The sequence below is a fragment of the Cervus canadensis genome, chromosome 21, assembly GCF_019320065.1.
Source record: "Cervus canadensis isolate Bull #8, Minnesota chromosome 21, ASM1932006v1, whole genome shotgun sequence".
Taxonomy (NCBI): Eukaryota; Metazoa; Chordata; class Mammalia; order Artiodactyla; family Cervidae; genus Cervus; species Cervus canadensis.
This window is the reverse complement of record NC_057406.1, coordinates 17,677,335-17,698,055: the sequence shown is the minus strand read 5'-3', so window position 1 is coordinate 17,698,055 and position 20,721 is coordinate 17,677,335. Positions and strand designations below refer to the sequence as shown.

At 39.2% G+C, this 20,721-nt stretch overlaps 1 protein-coding gene across 2 annotated transcripts; it reads right to left on the bottom strand.

The window, feature by feature from the left end:
- Positions 1-4,199: 4,199 nt before the first annotated feature.
- CLEC4E (C-type lectin domain family 4 member E) lies at positions 4,200-14,454 on the bottom strand. Of its 2 annotated transcripts, XM_043441611.1 has the most exons (6): positions 14,193-14,454; positions 13,200-13,292; positions 10,322-10,411; positions 8,606-8,757; positions 6,152-6,267; positions 4,200-4,528 (listed from the first exon to the last, which is right to left on the bottom strand). In XM_043441611.1, the coding sequence occupies exons 1-6, from the start codon at positions 14,227-14,229 to the stop codon at positions 4,378-4,380; spliced, it is 639 nt and encodes a 212-aa protein (XP_043297546.1). In that variant the 5' UTR covers positions 14,230-14,454; the 3' UTR covers positions 4,200-4,377. The 2 variants fall into 2 exon arrangements, with proteins under 2 accessions (XP_043297546.1, XP_043297547.1); XM_043441612.1 differs by lacking the exon at positions 10,322-10,411.
- Between the last annotated feature and the right edge of the window lie 6,267 nt (positions 14,455-20,721).

Here is a 20,721-nt window from a genome sequence, read left to right as displayed (position 1 = left end):
GGTGGCTCAGATAGTAAAGAATCTGCCTGCAATGCAGAGGACCTGTATTTGATCCCTGGGTCAGGAAGATGCTCTGGAGAAGGGAACGGCTACCCACTCCAGTATACTTGCCTGGAAAATTTCATGGACAGAGGAGCCTGGTGGGCTTCAGTCCATGGGATCACAAAGAGTCGGGCATGACTGAAAAACTAACATTTTCATCTTCCTTACTACTATATTAAAAAAATAGTATTTAAAAAAAATAGTATTTATTCTGAAATTAGTGGTTTTCTAAGTTTCAGAATATTAGCGTTTGATTGACTGTATGTGTATGTCTTTACATGTCTGTGTTTAAAGCTGATGCTTTTAACTGAAGAAGCACCAAGGGACTTCATGTTTGCCATAAATTACATAGCATTAATCTATAAAACTTGTTGAAATAGACTTTGTATAGTTAATATTATCCATTCTTCATTTGTATAAAACTGTATTTAAAGATTCAGTTGTCAATAAAATGTGACCTCTTTGTAATTTTATACATCTATGTCTACATCTATACCCTAATCTTTTTCTCCCAATTCAGATCATTTTTCATTCTCTCCATGGCTTCCACCGGACCAAGTAAACATCTGTTTACCTGGATTATTATAATGGCCTTCTGATTGATCTCCCTGTTTCCACCCTTGGTTCCTTTCAGTCAATTCTCAATTCTCATGGCACCTCTCATATATAGTCTTCACAATTTTTTTTAAAACAGCTAATAGTAATTTCATAAAAATAAATGCTACTTTCTTAAGGACATTGTAATAGAATGTCCTAGAAGTCTGAAACATTTAAAAAACCTAAGCACTTTTTGGAGACTTCCCTGGCAGTCCAGTGGTTAAGACTTCACCTTCCAATGCAGTAGGTGCCGGTTTGATCCCTGGTTGGGAAGGTAAGATCTCCCATGACTCATGGCCAAAAAACCAAACCGTGGAACAGAAGAAATATTGTAACAAATTCAATAAGACTTTTAAAAAAGGTCCACATCAAGAAAGTCTTTAAAAAGAAAATCTAAACATTTTTTATCTTTGAAAAAGTAATGTATATGTGTTAAAAAGGCAAACAGTAAAAAACATTATTAAAAGTATAAGGTGACTCTCTCTTCCACTCCGAACCTCTAAATACCCCTTCAGCGTAACTATGATTACTGATTTCTTATACGTATATCCACATATGGTTATGTCTCCTTGCATGCATCCACATGTGCACATGTAAAAGCTCCCTAAGCCTGCCCCACCCAATGAATGATTTGGGGGCTATATTGTTGAGAAAGGAAAAGGAGGACAGCAGGTTGGGAGGAGGAAGAAATGAAAGAACAAGAGGAGAGAAGTTAAGTCAGAAAGAGAAACACAAATATTGTATCTTAATGCATATATATGGAATCTAGGAGGATGGTACTGATGAAGCTATTTGCAGGGCAGGAATAGAGATGCAGACATAGAGAAGGAACTTGTAGACACAGCAAGGGGAAGGAGAAGGTGGGATAAATTGAGAGATTTGCGCTGACCTATCTATACTACCATATGTAAAGTGGTTATCTAGTAGGAAGCTGTTGGGTAGCACAGGGAGCTCAGCTGGGTACTCTTATGACAACCTAGAGGAGTGGGACGGGTGTGGGAGTGGGAGAGAGGCTCAAGAGAGAGGATATACGTATAGCTGATTCATATTATTGTACAGCAGAGACTAACACAACATTGTAAAGCAATTATCCTCCAATTTAAAAAAGAAAAGAGCAAGAAGAACATTTTACATGATTCCTTATTATTTTTCTGTTAGGGACCCTTTAGGAAAAAAATTTTTGTGGTTATCTATAAGGCCTATAACCTGGAGGAGGGCATGGCAATCCACTCCAATACTCTTGCCTAGAGAATCCCATGCACAGAGGAGCCGGGCAGGCTTCAGTCCCTAGGGTTGCATGGAGTTGGACACAACTGAAGCAGCTAAGCAGCAGTAGCATAAGGCCTATAAAATTCTTAAATTTCAAAAATTCTTTAATTTCACTTTAATTTTTTTGTTTGGTAAATTTAAGTAAAATTAAATTCATACTTTAAAAGAAATTTAAATTGAAATTTCATACATCATTGCTGTATGATTCCTATCAATCTTAACCTATATCAACTTGGAATTCAATTCTTTTTTTAGCTTTCATCTTTATACAATTGTTGCTCTGTAAAAATTTTTAATAATAAATACGTAACATTTTTAAAAGATGTAGTAAAGGGATTTTTGTTTTTTTTTTTTTAAAATTAGGGGCCCAAGTGGTAATAGTATTTAAATTGTAACAGTGATTTATTTGGAGAACATGGTCTTGGGAATATGAATGACTGATTACTCTTTATTTTTTGTGACTTTTTGGGTTTTCTGGTGCCTAAGTATTTATATAACCCCATTTATAAAATATGATATTTAAAAACAATTTCCATTGGATGATCTGCTTCTCAAAGAAGAATTTTTCTGATAAATAATTTAGGTTCTAATGATCTTTACTCTAATAAAATCTTAACAATTCTTTTTTTTGGGCAAACTTTGAAGACTGTTAGTTGCATAACTTAACTTGTAAATAGTGAAATATATGCATTAATATTTTTATGTGTCTTTCAATATCAAAACAAAATTTAAAATATTATAGCCATCTGAAGTATCAAAGCCATGAACAAACACATTTCCACATATTTTTAAATGTTTCCTCATTTGATGTTTATGATATGAAAAAAGAAATTAGGAAGTTGAAGATATATTTATTGAATTTCTTTCAGGTTGCATGACTTTTGTTTTAAAGGAATATTGATTTCAAAAACACAGATTGTCACGCCTATGAGAAATAAACATTTGTAAAGAAAGCTAATATACTATATTTGTTTATTCAGTTGAATTTTCCCATTCAATGATTATACATTAATTCCAATGTATGATTTTGAGGGTCTATTTATGGTGCTGTGTGCAAGAAACATGCTTATAAAAGCTGCTGTGTCATTTACATATTCTTGAATAACCTTGTCAGTACTGACAGACTGTGCTGTGCTTAGTTGTTCAGTCGTGTACAACTCTTTATGACCCCGTGGACTGTGGCCCACCAGGCCCCTCTGTCCATGGGGATTCTCCAGGTAAGAATACTGGAGTGGGTTGCCATGCCCTCCTCCAGGGGATCTTCCCAACCCAGGGATCAAACCCAGATCTCCTGCATTTGCAGGCAGATTCTTTACCATCTGAGCTACCAGGGAAGCCCAAGAATACTGGAGTGAGTAGCCTATGCCTTCTCCAGGGAACTTCCTGACCCAGGAATGGAACCGGGGTCTCTTGCTGGTAGATTCTTTATCAGCTGAGCTACCAGGGAAGACCACTGATAGACTATTATGCAATAAATGGACAGGCTTGTGACAGGAAAGGGTGAAATTGATTGTTCTCTTAGAATAATTTATATTGCTCCTGCTTTTTATGTCTTGGTTGGTTGACCATGAGGCATATGGGATTCCTGCTCCCTGACCAGGGATTGAACCTGAATCCTCTGCATTGGAAGGTGAAGTCCCAGCCACTGGACCAGCAGGGAAGTCCCTGGATGACAGTCTTTTTGGAGCTAAAGGTTAGCATGGCCTTTCTATTAATAAGTAGGCAAAGTAAATGCCTTTGACTGGAAAGTCCACACCAGTCTTTTATTTATTTTTTTTAAATATTAATTTATTTTACTTTACAACATTGTATTGGTTTTGACATACATTGACTTGAATCCGCCATGGGTGTACATGTGTTCCCCATCCTGAATCCCCCTCCCTCTTCCCTCCCCACCCCATCCCTCACACCAGTCTTTTAATCAGGAATAAGTTCATGACTTGAAAAGTTTCCTACTCATTATAGAGGAGAACACAGTGAAGCAATATGCTTGGGTAGGGGGTAAAAAACAGAATGAAATCAAGAAGACAGATTTTTCAGGAACTATAAAGAAGACATGACACAGAGCCTGAATTTGAACTGTTTAAGACACTTTCCAAAATTCTCTTCTTTGCTGGATTTGGTGCTTGTTTGTGTCCCTGTATTTTCACATAAATACTCATAAATGAAGCATTTATACCAAAAGGAGAAAGGAATAGTCCTTCTCGCAGCATTGCTAGAGAAGCTTGGTAAATTCTGAGAAATCCCAAGACCGATGTAGACAAAAATGCACTTCAGTTGATAACCATGAATTACACCTTCAAAATGACTTATTTTTATTTATATCAAAGCAACAAATATTTATGAAGTCCTAAAAAAGTGCAATGCCTGCTTTTCTCATGTTGGAGTTGTGTGGTTATGATTACGCTTGTTCTTTTTCCATTTATGCATTTTAGGGTTGTGCCTTGTGTCTTGAAGATTTTTCTTTTCTCAAATCTTTCTTTCTGGCATTTCGCAAACCCGAAACGTACTGGAGAAACAGGGCACATCATTCCAGTTTTGCCTTGGATTTGAGGAGTCCCTTATGGTGGCGCAGTCCTCCAAGGTAATCAGGTTGTTGGGCTCCCCTGCATCCCAGAAGCTGAAAGAGAACAACAGGGGAGATTTACATGAGGCAAGGTGACTTACGCATGCATGCTAAGTTGCTTTATTCATGTCTGACTCTTTGTGACCTTATGGACTGTATGTAGCTCACCAGGCTCCTCTGTCCATGGGATTCTCCAGGCAAGAACACTGGAGTGGGTTGCCATTTCCTGCTGCAGGGCATTTTCCTGACCCAGGGACTGAAGCTACCTCTCTTACCTCTCCTGCATTGGGCAAGTTGGTTCCTTACCATTAGCTCCACCTGGGAAGTCCTATAAACTAGGCAAAATACATTTGTGTTTGATTTTACAACAATTTTATGAAAGAGATATTATAATCCCCACTTTGTTGATGAAGCAAAAGAATCTCAGAACAGCTAAACCATTTCTCTAAGTCATAGAGTTTGTGAATAGTGAAGTTAAATAGGACCTTTCTGACTTTCTATCCTGCTGTGGTCGCTCATGGCTTTAGACCCAAAACGGAGACGTTAGGGGAAAGAGGGATATCCTGGTGGATTTGTTTCCTTCACATACATAGCTCACATCGTGTTTAGCTCCCCTTATCCTATAGAGTTTGTATTCACTGAGGTGCATACTTCACTGGGGCCAGAGAACAATGTTTTAAAGGGTCAGAACATCCTACTTTTAGTCCATAGGAATCTGTTGGCTCAGACTTCGCTTGTGGTGCGGTGTATACGAATTCACCTACCAATGCAGGGAACACAGGTTCAGTCCATGATCTGGGAAGATTCCACATGCCACGGAGCAGCTAAGCCTGTGCATGACAACTACTGAGCCGAAGCCCTCTAGAGCTCGAGACCCACAACTTCTCAGCCTGTGGGCCACAGCTACCCAAGTCCACGCACTCTGGAGCCTGCGCTCATCCACAAGAGAAGCCACCACAATGAGAAGTCCATGCACTGAAATGAAGAGTAGCCCCCGCATCTAGAGTCAGTCCTCACAAAGCAACAAAGACCCAGTGTAGCCAAAAATAATTAATTTTTTAAAATTCAAAGCTCTAAGAAAAGAATCTGTTGTTTTTCTCAAATCATTGTTTTTGTCTCATTGACTACAGTTTGGGGGCATAAGACTCCAAATTCCACTCTTTGCCTCCCCTGCATTTCCCATGAATTAGTGTTCAGTTTTAAGCCTCTTCTCATTTTGTCTATTATTTCCCTTTTTATTCTGAGGTAATTCTAGGAGATGGAGGAAGCAGATCCTTGTGCTTCTCTTTTCTGCCTTATATATCAGCTCTTTTTATTTTTGCATTTAATATCACCAAGAATGGACATGAATATACCTCCTGGACCAGAAGGAGGTTCTGAGGACTCTCCTCAACAGTGGTCTAACTTTACAGTTTGGGCTAGTGTTATAATTCTACTGGGCTTCCCAGATGGCTCAGTGGTAAAGACTCCACCTGCCAATGAAGGAGACACAGGTTCAATCCCTGGGTCAGGAAGATTTCCTGAAGAAGGAAATGGCAACTTGCTCCAGTATTCTTGCTTGGAAAATCCCATGAACAGAGGAACCTGGCAGGCTACAGCCCATGGGGTCTCAAAAGAGTTGGGCACAACTGAGCAACTAAACAACAACCAATAATTCTACTACAAGAAGGAAATTACCTCAGAGACTCTGTGAGAGGTGTACCATCTACCCATTTCCACTGACCCTCAATCACCTGGTCTGTCAGTCCAATATAAAACTCTTTGTTTCTAGGTTTTGCATGGTGAAGGAATTCCTGTGGAAGACACACACAACAAAAGAGGAGATCATTTATTCCAATTCCAAACAAATGTTGAAGGTAATTGTTATTAAGAGAGAAGTAGGATTTGGACTGGAGATGATAGAAAAATGAGCCTGAAATGATAAGATTATAGAGGATTTATTTTGGTAAAGCATAGATAACATAAAATTACGCCAGTGAAAAGGAGCTTTCAACAGAGAAGCTTCTCAATAACTCATGCAAAGATTATCTATGGTTATGGGTAGCACAAAACATTATAAATCTTAGCTTAAATATAATGGACAATTTCTGCTTACCCTCTTCCACATGTTTCTAAACACACTGGTAATTCTAAAATGAGGTCCCCATATGCACCCCATCGTGTGTAAAATAAATAGCTAGTGGGAAGCTGCTATATAGCACAGGGAGCTCAGCTCAGTGCTCTGTGATGACCTAGAGGGGTGGGACAGGGGTGGGAGGGTGGTTCAAGAGGGAGCGGATACATGTATACATATGGCTGATTCATCTGGTTGTACAGCAGAAACTAACACAACATTGTAACGCAATTATGCTCCATAAAAATAATAAATAAATAAAATAAGAATAAAAATAAAATAAAATATACAAAATACAAACTAAAAATGAATAAATAAAGTAATAATTCAGTTCAGTGAAGTTACTCAGTCATGTCCGACTCTTTGTGACCCCATGGGCTGCAGCACACCAGGCTTCCCTGTCCATCACCAACTTCCAGAGTTTACTCAAACTCATGTCCATTGAGTTGGTGATGCCGTCCAACCATCTCATCTTCTGTCGTCCCCTTCTCCTCCTGCCCTCTATCTTTCCCAACATCAGGGAATGAGTCAGCTCTTTGCATCAGGTGGCCAAAGTATTGGAGTTTCAGCTTCAACATCAGTCCTTCCAATGAATATTCCGGACTGATCTCCTTTAGGATGGACTGGTTGGATCTCCTTGCAGTCCAAGGGACTCTCAAGAGTCTTCTCCAGCACCACAGTTCAAAAGCATGAATTCTTTAGCTCTCAGCTTTCTTTATAGTCCAACTCTCATATCCATACATGACTACTGGAAAAACCATAGGTTTGACTAGATGGATCTTTGTTGGCAAAGTAATGTCTCTGCTTTTTAATATGCTGTCTAAGTTGGTCCTAACTTTCTTTCTAAGGAGTAAGCATCTTTTAATTTCACGGCTGCAGTCACCATCTGCAGTAATTTTGGAGCCCCCCAAAATAAAGTCAGCCACTGTTTCCACTGTTTCCCCATCTATTTGCCATGAAGTGATGGGACCAGATGCCATGATGTTGGTTTTCTGAATGTTGAGCTTTAAGCCAACTTATTCACTCTCCTCTTTCACTTTCATCAAGAGGCTCTTTAGTTCTTCTTCACTTTCTGCCATAAGGGTGGTGTCATCTGCATATCTGAGGTTATTGATATTTCTCCTGGCAATTTTCACTCCAGCTTGTGCTTCACCCAGCCCAGCGTTTCTCATGATGTGCTCTGCATATAAGTTAAATAAGCAGGGTAACAACATACAGCCTTAACATACTCCTTTTCCTATTTGGAACCAGTCTGTTGTTCCATGTCCAGGTCTAACTGTTGCCTCCTGACCTTCATACAGGTTTCTCAAGAGGCAGGTCAGGTGGTCTGGTATCCATCTCTTGAAGAATTTTCCACAGTTTACTGTGATCCACACAGTCAAAGGCTTTGGCATAGTCAGTAAAGCAGAAATAGATGTGTTTTTGCAACTCTCTTGCTTTTTTGATGATGCAATGGATGTTGGCAATTTGATCTCTGGTTCCTCTGCCTTTTCTAAATGCAGCTCGAACATCTGGAAGTTCACGGTTCATGTTTTGTTGAAGCCTGGCTTGGAGAATTTTGAGCGTTACTTTACTAGCGTGTGAGATGAGTGCAATTGTGCAGTAGTTTGAGCATTCCTTAGCATCGCCTTTCTTTGGGACTGGAATGAAAACTGACCTTTTCCAGTCCTGTGGCCACTGCAGAGTTTTCCAAATTTGCTGGCATACTGAGTGCAGCACTTTCACAGCATCATCTTTTAGGTAATAATAATTGCAAATTAATAAATAGTAAATAAAATGAAGTCCCAGCCCTTTGTTTCCCCTGCCTTCCTAATAAAGGAATTAAACATGAACATTTCTTTTTATCCTGGTTTCTTCTAGTAAAGAAAATAAAGTTGGTAATGACTTCCAGAAAAGGTGAGAACAGCATGACCCATAGAAATTGTGGGTCAAATACTATACACAGCATGTATAGGGTAAAGGGAGGTGGGTCCTGTGGAGGATGTTTCACGACACTGGAGGATGCTGTACTCAACTACCTGCTCCTCCTGCGTGTTGATAACCACCAGGTGAGCGCCCATGCTCGAGCAGTTTTTTAGACTTGCTGCCCAGGACATGGTGTTAACAGAAAAGAAGTAGCAGCTGGATTGAAAATGGACCCACTTCAATGGACAGCAATTCTTGACTGAACCTGGAAGGAGAGAAGTTTCTGTGAGAGTCTCACATGAACTGGGTAAGATGATAGAAACCTTCCTCTGAGCTGATAAGTTCTTCACTTAGAATCAGAAGCCTTGGAACCCCTTGTTCATGCTCCACATCTTACTATCCAAGACTTTAGGTAATTCCTCAGTCAACAAACACAAACAGCAATGTTCTTGTCTTTCAAGACATAATCCTTACTTTCTAGATGTCAGTGCCAATAAATATTAACACAACCATATAAAAGTGGTCTCCAACCATTTGGCACCAGGGACAGGTTTTGCGGAAGACAATTTTTTCACGGATCAGGTGGGGAAGCTGGTTTCAGGATGATTCAAGTGCACTGCATTTATATTGTACACTTTATTTCTAATCTAATGCCCCTGTTGATCTGACAGGAGGTACTGGTCTTTGGACTGGTACACATTTATTCTAAAGGTTTGCTGTAACATCCCCAAAGTTTCCTGTTTGAATGCTAATTGCACTTCCAAAATTTTATTCTTGTCCTCTTACCAAATTCTCATTATTCTCTGGCAGGCAAGATTTTGCATTTTACTTTTGAAAAACAGGACTCAACTCAATTACTTTACTTATCCCCAAAGAGATTGAGAACCCCTGATATATACAATCTTCCTTAGTTATGCTATTGACATGGGACCTTATTATCTGTTCATAGACTTCCAAGTTCAGAGAAAAATTATGCATTTTATCTGAGTGACCACTCAGCAACTGTCTCTCATGTTTTCCAAACAATGTACCCTCAACAGAATCTCCAAACCAGTTGTCCTACAGTTCTTAAAACTATAGAATTTCAGCCTATGAAGTTTATTAAAAATAAATAGCCCAATCCCTCTTCATTGAATGGTGAGGAAATTATAGCTCAGAGAAGGAAGTCAAGTAACATTTTGCTAAGACTTGGACCAGGACAATATGGAAGAGTATAGGGAGCATATTTCTGAGATATTTTCAAGTTTCCTTCCTACATTTTTTTTTCTCCTTCACTTCATTTTGGAAGCAGGTGATGGATGAAAATAAAAAGCACACTTCTGGGAATAGCACTTCAACTTCTAGACTGACTCTTAAGCCATACACCTCACATTTATTCTAAAGGTTTGCTATAATGTTCCCAAAGTTTCCTGCTTGAACACAAATTGCACTTTCAAAGTTTTATTCTTGTCTTCCAACTTCTCATTATTCTTTGACAGTACAGGCAAGATTTTGCATTTTGCTTTTGAAAAACAGGACCCAACTTGATTATTTTACTTATCCCCAAATCAATCTAAAGCCAGAAAATGTTGCTATGTAAATTTAGACGTTCAAGTTTGAGGTCTATTATACCTGACCCATTGGGCTTCCCTAGTGGCTCAGATGGTAAATAATCCACCTGCAATGTTGGAGATCTGGGTTTGATCTCTGGGTTGGGAAGATCCCCTGGAGGAGAGCATGGAAACCCACACCAGTATTTTGGAGAATCCCCATGGACAGAAGAGCCTGGTGTACTACATAGGGTCACAAAGAGTCAGACATGACTGAGCGACTAAGCACAGCACACATACCTGATCCATCATTATAGCAGGAGAGTTCCATGGAATCCCCAGGTGGCTGGAACTTTTTCTCATCACATAGTTGTAAGATGCCATATGTCACTATAAAGTAAAGGGGCACAGCTAATATTCATCACCCTTACTAAAAGCTTCCCTGGTGGCTCAGAGGGTAAAGCATCTGCCTGCAGTGTGGGAGACCTGGGACCGATCCCTAGGTCGGGAAGCTCCCCTGGAGAAGGAAATGGCAACCCACCCCAGTATTCTTGCCTGGAGAAGCCCATGGATGGAGGAGCCTGGTAGGCTACAGTCCACGGGGTTGCAAAGAGTTGGACACAACTAAGCGACTTCACTTTCACTTTAGTAAAAGTACATTTTATCTGACACTGATGAACCTATCTGCAGGGCAGGAATAGAGACGCAGACATAGGGAACAGGCTTGAGGACACAGTCTGGGAGAGAGAGGGTGGGATGAATTGAGAAAAAGATACATTACCATATATAAAATAGATTGCTAGTGGGAATTTGCTGTATGATGCAGGGATTTCAACCCATTGGCTGTGATAAGCTAGAGGGGTGGGATGGGGTGGAAGGGAGACTCAAGAGGGAGGGGACATATGTATATTTATGGCTGATTCACAGTGTCATATGGCAGAAACCAGCATAACATTTTAAAGCAATTATTCTCCAATTAAAATTTTTTACAAATACATTAGATTTTTTTTATAGTTATAAAAGTACCAGCAGTTATGATATTTCCTTACTATGTACTTTTACTTCAACATGGATAGGAACTGAGGTTTGCTTACTCAAAGAAGAGAGAATTCACATTTCATGCTTTTCCTGATTTATGAAGATAAATGTACTTTATTTCAGGTTCGAAGACCCAAAGAAAACAAATGTGAAACTCACATTAAATACATTTGTATGGTTTTTTTTTTCTTGTAACAAAGCCCTAGCTGAGACAGAAGAGTAGAAGAAAACTTTTTTCCTCACCTACTTGGTAGAATGCATTTTAAAAGACAAATATTTTTGAAATGTTAATGTTTTCCTTGATTCCACAAACAAAATATACTTCTCAGCCAATTTCTTACCAAAGAAAGACACACATATGAATTTACCTGTAGAAATTATGGAGCTAAATATAGCTGTCTTACTAATGGTACAATATGCTTGATAAGTCCTAAGCAATAAGTTCTAGTCTAAGATGAAAATGAATTATCTATTTATTGAATGAACTTCGTTAACAACATGATGATGATAATGCAGAAGATTGGTTTCAGTAACGTTAAATGAATGAATTATTGGAATGGCCACTGATCATATAAATTGCCAAATTCAATTTAGCAGCTTGTATATTTTACCTGGATGTATTCCTAGTAGTGTGTGCATAATCTGGAAAAATAAACTCAACAGTGAGTTCAGTTCAGTTCAGTTGCTCAGCCGTGTCCGACTCTTTGCGACCCCATGAATCGCAGCACGCCGGGCCTCCCTGTCCTTCACAAACTCCTGGAGTTTTCAAGTCGGTGATGCCATCCAGCCATCTCATCCTCTGTCGTCCCCTTCTCCTCCTGCCCCCAATCCCTCCCAGTGTCAGGGTCTTTTCCAATGAGTCAACTCTTCTCATGAGGTGGCCAAAGTATTGGAGTTTCAGCTTCAGCATCAGTCCTTCCAATGAACACCCAGGACTGATCTCTAAAGAATGGACTGGTTGGATCTCCTTGCAGTCCAAGGGACTCTCAAGAGTCTTCTCCAACACCACAGTTCAAAAGCATCAATTTTTCGGCACTCAGCTTTCTTCAGAGTCCAATTCTCACATCCATACATGACCACTGGAAAACCCATAGCCTTGACCAGACGGACCTTTGTTGGCAAAGTAATGCCTCTGCTTTTTAATATGCTATCTAGGTTGGTCATAAGTTTCCTTCCAAGGAGTAAGCATCTTTTAATTTCATGGCTGCAATCACCATCTGCAGCGATTTTGAAGCCCAAAAAAATAAAGTCTGACACTGCTTCCACTGTTTCCCCATCTATTTCCCATGAAGTGATGGGACCAGATACCATGATCTGTTAAATATATATAATAAATGTGTTTGGACTCTCTTTTGTTGCTGTTGTTTAGTTGCTAAGTCATGTCCAGCTTTTTGCAATGGACTATGGCCTGACAGGCTCCTGCCAGAATCCATGGGATTCTTCAGGCAAGAATGGAGTGGATAGCCATTCCCTTTTCCAGAGGATCTTCCCGACACAGGGATCCAACCCACGTCTCCTGCATTGCCAGCAGATTCTTTACCATTGAGCCACCAGGGAAGGCCCCACAAGAACAATACAAATTGCCTAAGACTCTCTCTTTTGCCAAGTCTAACCTCTCAACACTTCTTTCCAAGAAGTGACTTCCTGTGCCTCTGGCTAGGATCTCAGAGAGGTTTACACTAATGACGAGATTACAGAGAGGGTGGACTCAGGGCCACTAAGGAGATAACAAGTGTGTACCATGAAGAACGTTTCACAGGTCACTGAAACTTAGTACCAGTTTTATGCTGGTTGGAGTTTCTGGCTTGAGGAGTAACCTGGAGATAAATATGGGGGAAAGCATCAGTCACTCAGTTGTGTCTGACTCTTTGCAACCCCATGGTCTGTAACCTGCCAGGCTCCTCTGTCCATGGTATTTCCCAGGCAAGAATACAGGAGTGGGTTGCCAGTTCCCTCTCCAGGGGCTCTTCCTGACCCAGGAATAGTACCCACATCTCCTGCATCACAGGCAGATTCTTTACCATCTGAGTCACCAGGGAAGTGGAAATACCCTTTGTGGGAGAAGAGAACCCACAGTCAACAAGGAAGAAGTCACTCCTAATGTTCACTAGGCAGCTTGAATGTGACCCTCAGAACTCACCAACACATCTGGTGATAAAACAGGCACTCAGGAGCAGGATGGCAGTGCCAGCAATGACCCAAAAGAACAGCTGGGAAGAGAAGCATCTTCTTTCTGTAGAAAGAAAGACATACACGTGGTCAATCTTCCCTAAAAAGCTACAAAAGAGATAAAAGAAATTTATATTTGACCCTGCTTATTTTCTTCCACTTGTATTACCTATACTGAGTAATTCCACACTTCAGCATGCATCAAGATCATTGGAAGGGTTGGCTAAAACAGATCATGGGGTCTCACCTCCAGAATTAAAAATTCAGTAGAGCTGGTATAGAACCCATAAGTTTCCAGGAGCTGAGAATGCTGCTGGCCTGGGGACCACACCTAGAGAAGCACTGAATGGAAAAGGTAGTAGTCTGGTAGCTCTCTCTGAACTCAGTCTCCTGCAATCTCTCCAGAAGAACATCTAGCCTTCTAACCATCCTCTCTTATTTCCCTCTCTTTCATTCTCTGTCTCTCCACTCTTACTCTACTGGCATTTACTGGGCAACAAGTCAGTCTCCTCACTCCAGGAGACAACAAAATGGAGAAATGATGACATTTTAAGTATCAACAAAACAAACTGACCTTGGAGAGATACGAAGGGCTTTAAAAATATCGTTTTATTTTGATGGATAAAATTTCTCCACTTTCTTCCAGACCTCACTCATTCCTAAATTTATTGTCCTGTCCCCAGAATGTTTATCACCTCTTTCATGAAAAATCTATGAAAGCAAAGTGCATGTGTGCTCAATCATGTCCTACTCTTTGCGACCCCATGGACCATAGCCCACCAGGCTCCTCTATCCATGGGATTTTCCAGGCAAGAATACTGGAGTAGGTTGCCATTTCCTCCTCCAGTCTTCCCAGCCCTGAGATTGAACCCATGTCTCCTGTGACTCCTGCATTGGCAGGCAGATTCTTTACCACTGAGCCACTAGGGAAGACTGAAGGAAAAGGAATAGTTGCAAATCTTACCTGTGCTTTGTGATGCTGGTGATGTGGATGAATTCATTCTTTCTCTTTTCTCTTTTTTCCTTTCCTCTCCTTCGCACTGTCTCTTTCTTCCTCCTCCTCTCCTCCTCCCTGTCTCTGTCCTTAGTTTCTGAGTCCCAGAGTGCTTTGTTGATAAGAGCCAAAGAAAATGAAGGAGGAATACCTGATCTGTGCTTTAGGAAGCTCAACCCTAAGGCATAAGAAAATTAACTTGTTCTGTGGCTGTGTGTTTATGTCAAGATTTCCTTTGTTGCATAAGGAGGACAAGGGAGTTTACCGGACAACAGTCAGTCTCCTCACTCCAGGAAACAACGAAATGGGGAAATGAAGACGTTTTAAGCATCAACAAGACAGACAGAACTTGTGGAGATATGATGGGCTTAAAAATTATTGTTTTATTAATATTTTGGTGGATAAATTTCTGTGCTTTCTTCCAGACCTCACTTATCCTTAAATTTTTCCTTGACATCTGTGGAGCTCACCTCTGCACTTCCAAACCACTTTGATTTTTACTATTATACATTTGTTAACGGAAAAGGGGGCTTCCCCGGTGGCTCAGATGGTAGTCTACCTTCAGTGAGGGAGACCTGGGTTCGATTCCTGGTTCAGGAAGATCCCCTGGAGAAGGAAATGGCAACCCACTCCAGTATTCTTGCCTGGAAAATCCCATGAACAGAGGAGACTGGCAGGCTACATTCTATGGGTTGCAAAGAGTCGGACAAGACTGAACTGAAAAGGAGACACATTGGACACAAAGCTGGGCGTGTAGTTTATGTATTTTTACCTTGACCATGTGAATTTCTTTTCACCTTTTATGCTTTTTCTTCCACTTTCATTTGAAGCTCTTAAACAGTCTATTACTTTGGATTACATATGCCCTTTATCAAGTGATGGCCACTAGGCTATTTTACAGGTTCAACTCAGATGAACAGCCTTGGGAAGTATGACTATACACTTTGAAACTCATCTCAATTTCTTACATCATAACATAGCTTCTGAGGTTCTGGAGGAGGCTCAGTAGAAAGTTTAATTCTACTGTTCTAAATTACTTGGGGGTTTTGTTTTATATTAATATTATAGCCTATTTCTCTCAATGGGAAAAATGAATTTGAGTGCTGGAAGAAATAATTTCAATTAGACGTTGGAATACAGTGTGTTTCTGGAAGATTAGTTGGATATAGTCATGTTCTGTTACTTAAGGATAAGATTAACTGGTCTCAGTTGATTTAAGCTCACATTTGTTTTATATATATATATATACACAAAACCTGGTAATCCCCACACCCAATGACTCACAGACTTCCCATGTGTTAGAAAATATCCCTGTTCTCAAAGGGACTTTTTATTGTTTGAATGTATTGGTCAATTGCCTCCACATTTTCCATTTAACAGTTATATAGATTACAGAATGCTTACAAATTTTACACATTTATTTTATAAACATACACATTTTTAATATATGCTGTCAGCAAATGGCTTTGAACCACTAGATAGAGAAAGTGTCTAGTGGGTGAGTTATATGAATTATTAAATGGTGAATCACACTAACTACAGCCCATTATTTATTATTATCAATCAGCAGGAATCAATACGAATGAACAGTTATGTTAATAATTTAATGAATATACAATTAGCTAGATATTAATGATTAATAGCCCTGTTTTCATCAACTAAAATACGAATATGATTGTATCCCCTTTGTTTTACTACTTTTCTCCAAGTTATAAAAATAGTATTTTTATGTTCAATAATACGAGAAAAATGTGACTAGTGAAAGACCTCCCTCTATCCTTAGTCCATACTTCTAAAGCCAATCACAGTTGATGATTTTTTCTTACATACTTTGAGAGATTAAAAACAAATTATTTATTTATTTTTGGCTGTACTGGGTCTTTGTTGCTGAAGATGGGCTTTCTCTAGTTGTGATGAGCAGGGGCTAGATTTTGGAAATCTACCACATTTTCCTGAAGCTGACATGAGTAGTATGACATAAGCTCTCTTAGCCTGCAACCCAAATTTCATGTTTATTTGGAGTACCATCTCATCCTTTGTCATCCCCCTCTCCTCCTGTCTTCAATCTTTCCCAGCGAGTCAGTTCTTCATATCAGGTGCCCAAAGTATTGGAGTTTCAGCTTCAGTATCTGTCCTTCCCATGAATATTCAGGACTGATTATGAGGATGAGATGGTTGGATGGTGTCACCAACTTGATGGACATGAATTTGAGTAAGCTTCGGGAGTTGGTGCTGGACAGGGAAACCTGGCATGCTGCAGTCCATGGGGTTGCAGAGTCGGACACGACTGAGTGACTGAATTGAACTGAACTGAACTGGAGTACCATAAATCTATATCAATGCAATTCTTGTAAATATTTAAATCTTGACTCTCTACTATGAAAATTAGGGATTACAATGCCTAGTTTATAATGCTGATTTTAATATTGAAGCATGTCAGTATAAAGTGATTTTCTTATACACATTTAAGACAGTAAAAGATGAATCAGTCACATTCCTTCCCTCTGCCTATTGAGAAAGCTCATCCCAATTATAAAACCTGGTGCTGGGAACTTCCATGATGGTCCAATGGTTGAGAATCTGCTTTCCAGTGCAGGAGACACAGGTTTGATCCCTGGCAGTGGAAGTAAGATTCCACATGCTGTCAGGCAGTTAAGACCTCACACAGTCAAATAAATAAATAAATATTTAAAAACACCAAACATAGTGCTTTTCATTATAGCTTTGCTTTTAACTGTGAAAAGTGAAAGGGAAAGTCACTCAGTTGTGTCCAGTTCTTTGTGACCCCATGGACTATACAGTCTGTGGAATTCTCCAGGCCAGAATATTGGAGTGGGTAGCCATTCCCTTCTCCAGGGCATCTTCCCAACCCAAGGACTGAACCCAGGTCTCCAGCATTGTGGATTCTTTACCAGCTGAACCATCAGGGAAGCCTGTTTTCAACTGTATTCAAATAAAAAACCTGTAAGATATAAATCGATAAACATGAATTCTAAAGATCAGGATCAAAGAATAAGTCATATTGTGCATATTGCAAATCAGTCCTGAATATTCATTGGAAGGACTGATGTTGAAGCTGAAACTCCAATACTTTGGCCACCTGATGTGAAGAACTGACTCATTTGAAAAGACCTTGATGCTGGGAAAGATTGAGGGTGAGAGGAGAAGGGGACAACAGAGGATGAGATGGTTGGATGGCATCACTGACTCAATGGACATGAGTTTGAGTAAACTCCGGGAGTTGGTGATGGACAGGGAGGTCTGGTGTGCTGCAGTCCATGGGGTTGCAAAGAGTTGGACACGACTGAGCGACTGAACCAAACTGAACTGAACTGTGCATATTGCTAATTAATGTAGTTCACTTCATTATAATGTATACCTGACTTTATAATGTTGAACTTACAACCCTTTATCATTAACATTTAAAAAATAAAATCCAAATATCTGCAGCAATAAACAAATAAACCTGAAATTTTGTCTCAAGTCAATTATTTTCACTGTAATTTAATATCAAAGCCTTACCATGAAATGTAACACAAAGACATGACAATATAGGAACATTAATTACTCAATAGAGCACAATAGAATTGTGACAGTCATACTGCAATTTTTTCTTGTGGGACAAACCCTTCCTCTTCCTTATGGGAGAGTAGAGAATAAGATGTTTTTGCTACTTCACTTTTCTTTAATCCTTTCTTAGTCACATTCTTGAATAATTGTGAAACAGTCTTCCTATATCAAATATGATTTTTCATGAATTTTGTTGAATGAGATTTTGGAACTTTTCTCCCTTATGAAATTTTGAGGTGACAAAATTGATATTCTGCTGTTAATTTATCTTTGTAATATGTGAATAATTCCCAAATAGAATTCATCTTAAAAGATCTAAATGGAAATTAAGTGTCAAAAATATTTTATTTTTAAACTAGAACACTTTCTAACACCACACACAAAAATAAACTCAAAATGGATTAAAGATCTAAATGTAAGACCAGAAACTATAAAACTCCTAGAGGAGAACATAGGCAAAACACTCTCCGACATAAATCACAGCAGGATCCTCTATGACCCACCTCCCAGAATATTGGAAATAAAAGCAAAAATAAACAAATGGGACCTAATGAAACTTAAAAGCTTTTGCACAACAAAGGAAACTATAAGCAAGGTGAAAAGACAGCCTTCAGAATGGGAGAAAATAATAGCATACAAAGCAACAGACAAAGGATTAATCTCAAAAATATACAAGCAACTCCTGCAGCTCAATTCCAGAAAAATAAATGACCCAATCAAAAAATGGGCCAAAGAACTAAACAGACATTTCTCCAAAGAAGACATACAGATGGCTAACAAACACATGAAAAGATGCTCAACATCACTCATTATCAGAGAAATGTAAATCAAAACCTCAATGAGGTACCATTACATGCCAGTCAAGATGGCTGCTATCCAAAAGTCTACAAGCAATAAATGCTGGAGAGGGTGTGGAGAAAAGGGAACCCTCTTACACTGTTGGTGGGAATGCAAACTAGTACAGCCACTATGGAAAACAGTGTGGAGATTTCTTAAAAAACTGGAAATAGAACTGCCATATGACCCAGCAATCCCACTTCTGGGCATACACACTGAGGAAACCAGATCTGAAAGAGACACATGCACCCCAATGTTCATCGCAGCACTGTTTATAATAGCCAGGACATGGAAGCAACCTAGATGCCCATCAGCAGATGAATGGATAAGGAAGCTGTGGTACATATACACCATGGAATATTACTCAGCCGTTAAAAAGAATTCATTTGAATCAGTCCTAATGAGATGGATAAAGCTGGAGCCCCTTATACAGAATGAAGTAAGCCAGAAAGATTAAGAACATTACAGCATACTAACGCATATATATGGAATTTAGAAAGATGGTAACGATAACCCTATATGCAAAACAGAAAAAGAGACACAGATGTACAGAACAGACTTTGGGACTCTGTGGGAGAAGGCGAGGGTGGGATGTTCTGAGAGAACAGCATTGAAACATGTATATTATCAAGGGTGAAACATCACCAGCCCAGGTTGGATGCATGAGACAAGTGCTCGGTGCTGGTGCACTGGGAAGACCCGGAGGGATGGGGTGGGGAGGGAGGTGGGAGGGGGTATCGGGATGGGGAATACATGTAAATCCATGGCTGATCCATGTCAATGTATGGCAAAAACCACTACAATATTGTAAAGTAATTAGCCTCCAACCAATAAAAATAAATGGAAAAAAAAACATAAAAATAATAAAAAATAAAGAGCGCTTTGTCTAACAGAGGTATTCTGCAAAGATTAGATTATGATATAATTAATTTCTATTGCATTTGTATTTTTCAAATTTTATAAATGTGTGTATGTTATTTAAATTTTTATGAATGATTGTATTAATGCTATTTATAGATATTTCACTTTTAGTGTACCTACTTTCAATTTCCTTGTTAATTTTACCATTTTAAAATAAAGAACTTTTATAATAACTACTATTTAACATTAATAGTTCAGAGTTTTTAAGGAGAGTGGAAGTGACCATCATAAGTTAGGACAGATATAAAGAGTTACCCATTTACAACGGTTTATGACTCCAAAGCATTAGCTTTAAAAAATAATAAAGTAATCTTTAAGTTATTTAGAATATATATTTTCCAATAGAAATAAATAAGTTCTCAAATCAACACCTGGAAAATCCCATGGACAGAGGAGCCTGGCAGGCAACAGTCCACAGAGTCACACAGAGTTGGACATGACTGAAGTGACTTAGCACACATGCACTCACAAATCAACACAAAAACTTGTTTAACCCATCAGAATTTTGAGGTGTTTGCTAGTAGCTTGTTCAGACTATCTTTTTGTAAATGGAGAGAGGTATTGTGCATTTACAGAGAAAAACTTGAGCCACTATTAACTTGCCAACCAGGTGACTGAGCAGTCAGCTCGGTGCAGCGTGTACTATGATATGACTTCATTATTTCCAAACAATGTCCTCTACCATGCTGTGTCAAAATTCTCTTTTTTGCTGAGTAGCAGATATTTTAATATCTTGGCAGATCCTTTGGTTTTCAGGTCACTTTCACTAGGCAAGTTGTGAAACTTGTCTAACCCATCTTAAAGCTGATTGTATATATCTTACATATATTTTCCTCTTTCTCCAATGGATCTTCTAACCTGCTGAGCCACAGGCATGGGCCATGGCCTGAGGAGTCTGCAGCCAAGAAAGGAGAAGGTATTCTGCCCTTTGTTTTTAAAATATATATATTGGGATGGGGAGGGAGGTGGGAGGGGGGATCAGGATGGGGAACACATGTAAATCCATGGCTGATTCATGTTAATGTATGGCAAAAACCACTACAATGTTGTAAAGTGATTAGCCTCCAACTAATAAAAATAAATGAAAAAAAATGCATATAATTATATACATATAGCTTCCCTGGTGGCTCAGATGGTAAAGAATCTGCCCACAAGGTGGGAGACCCAGATT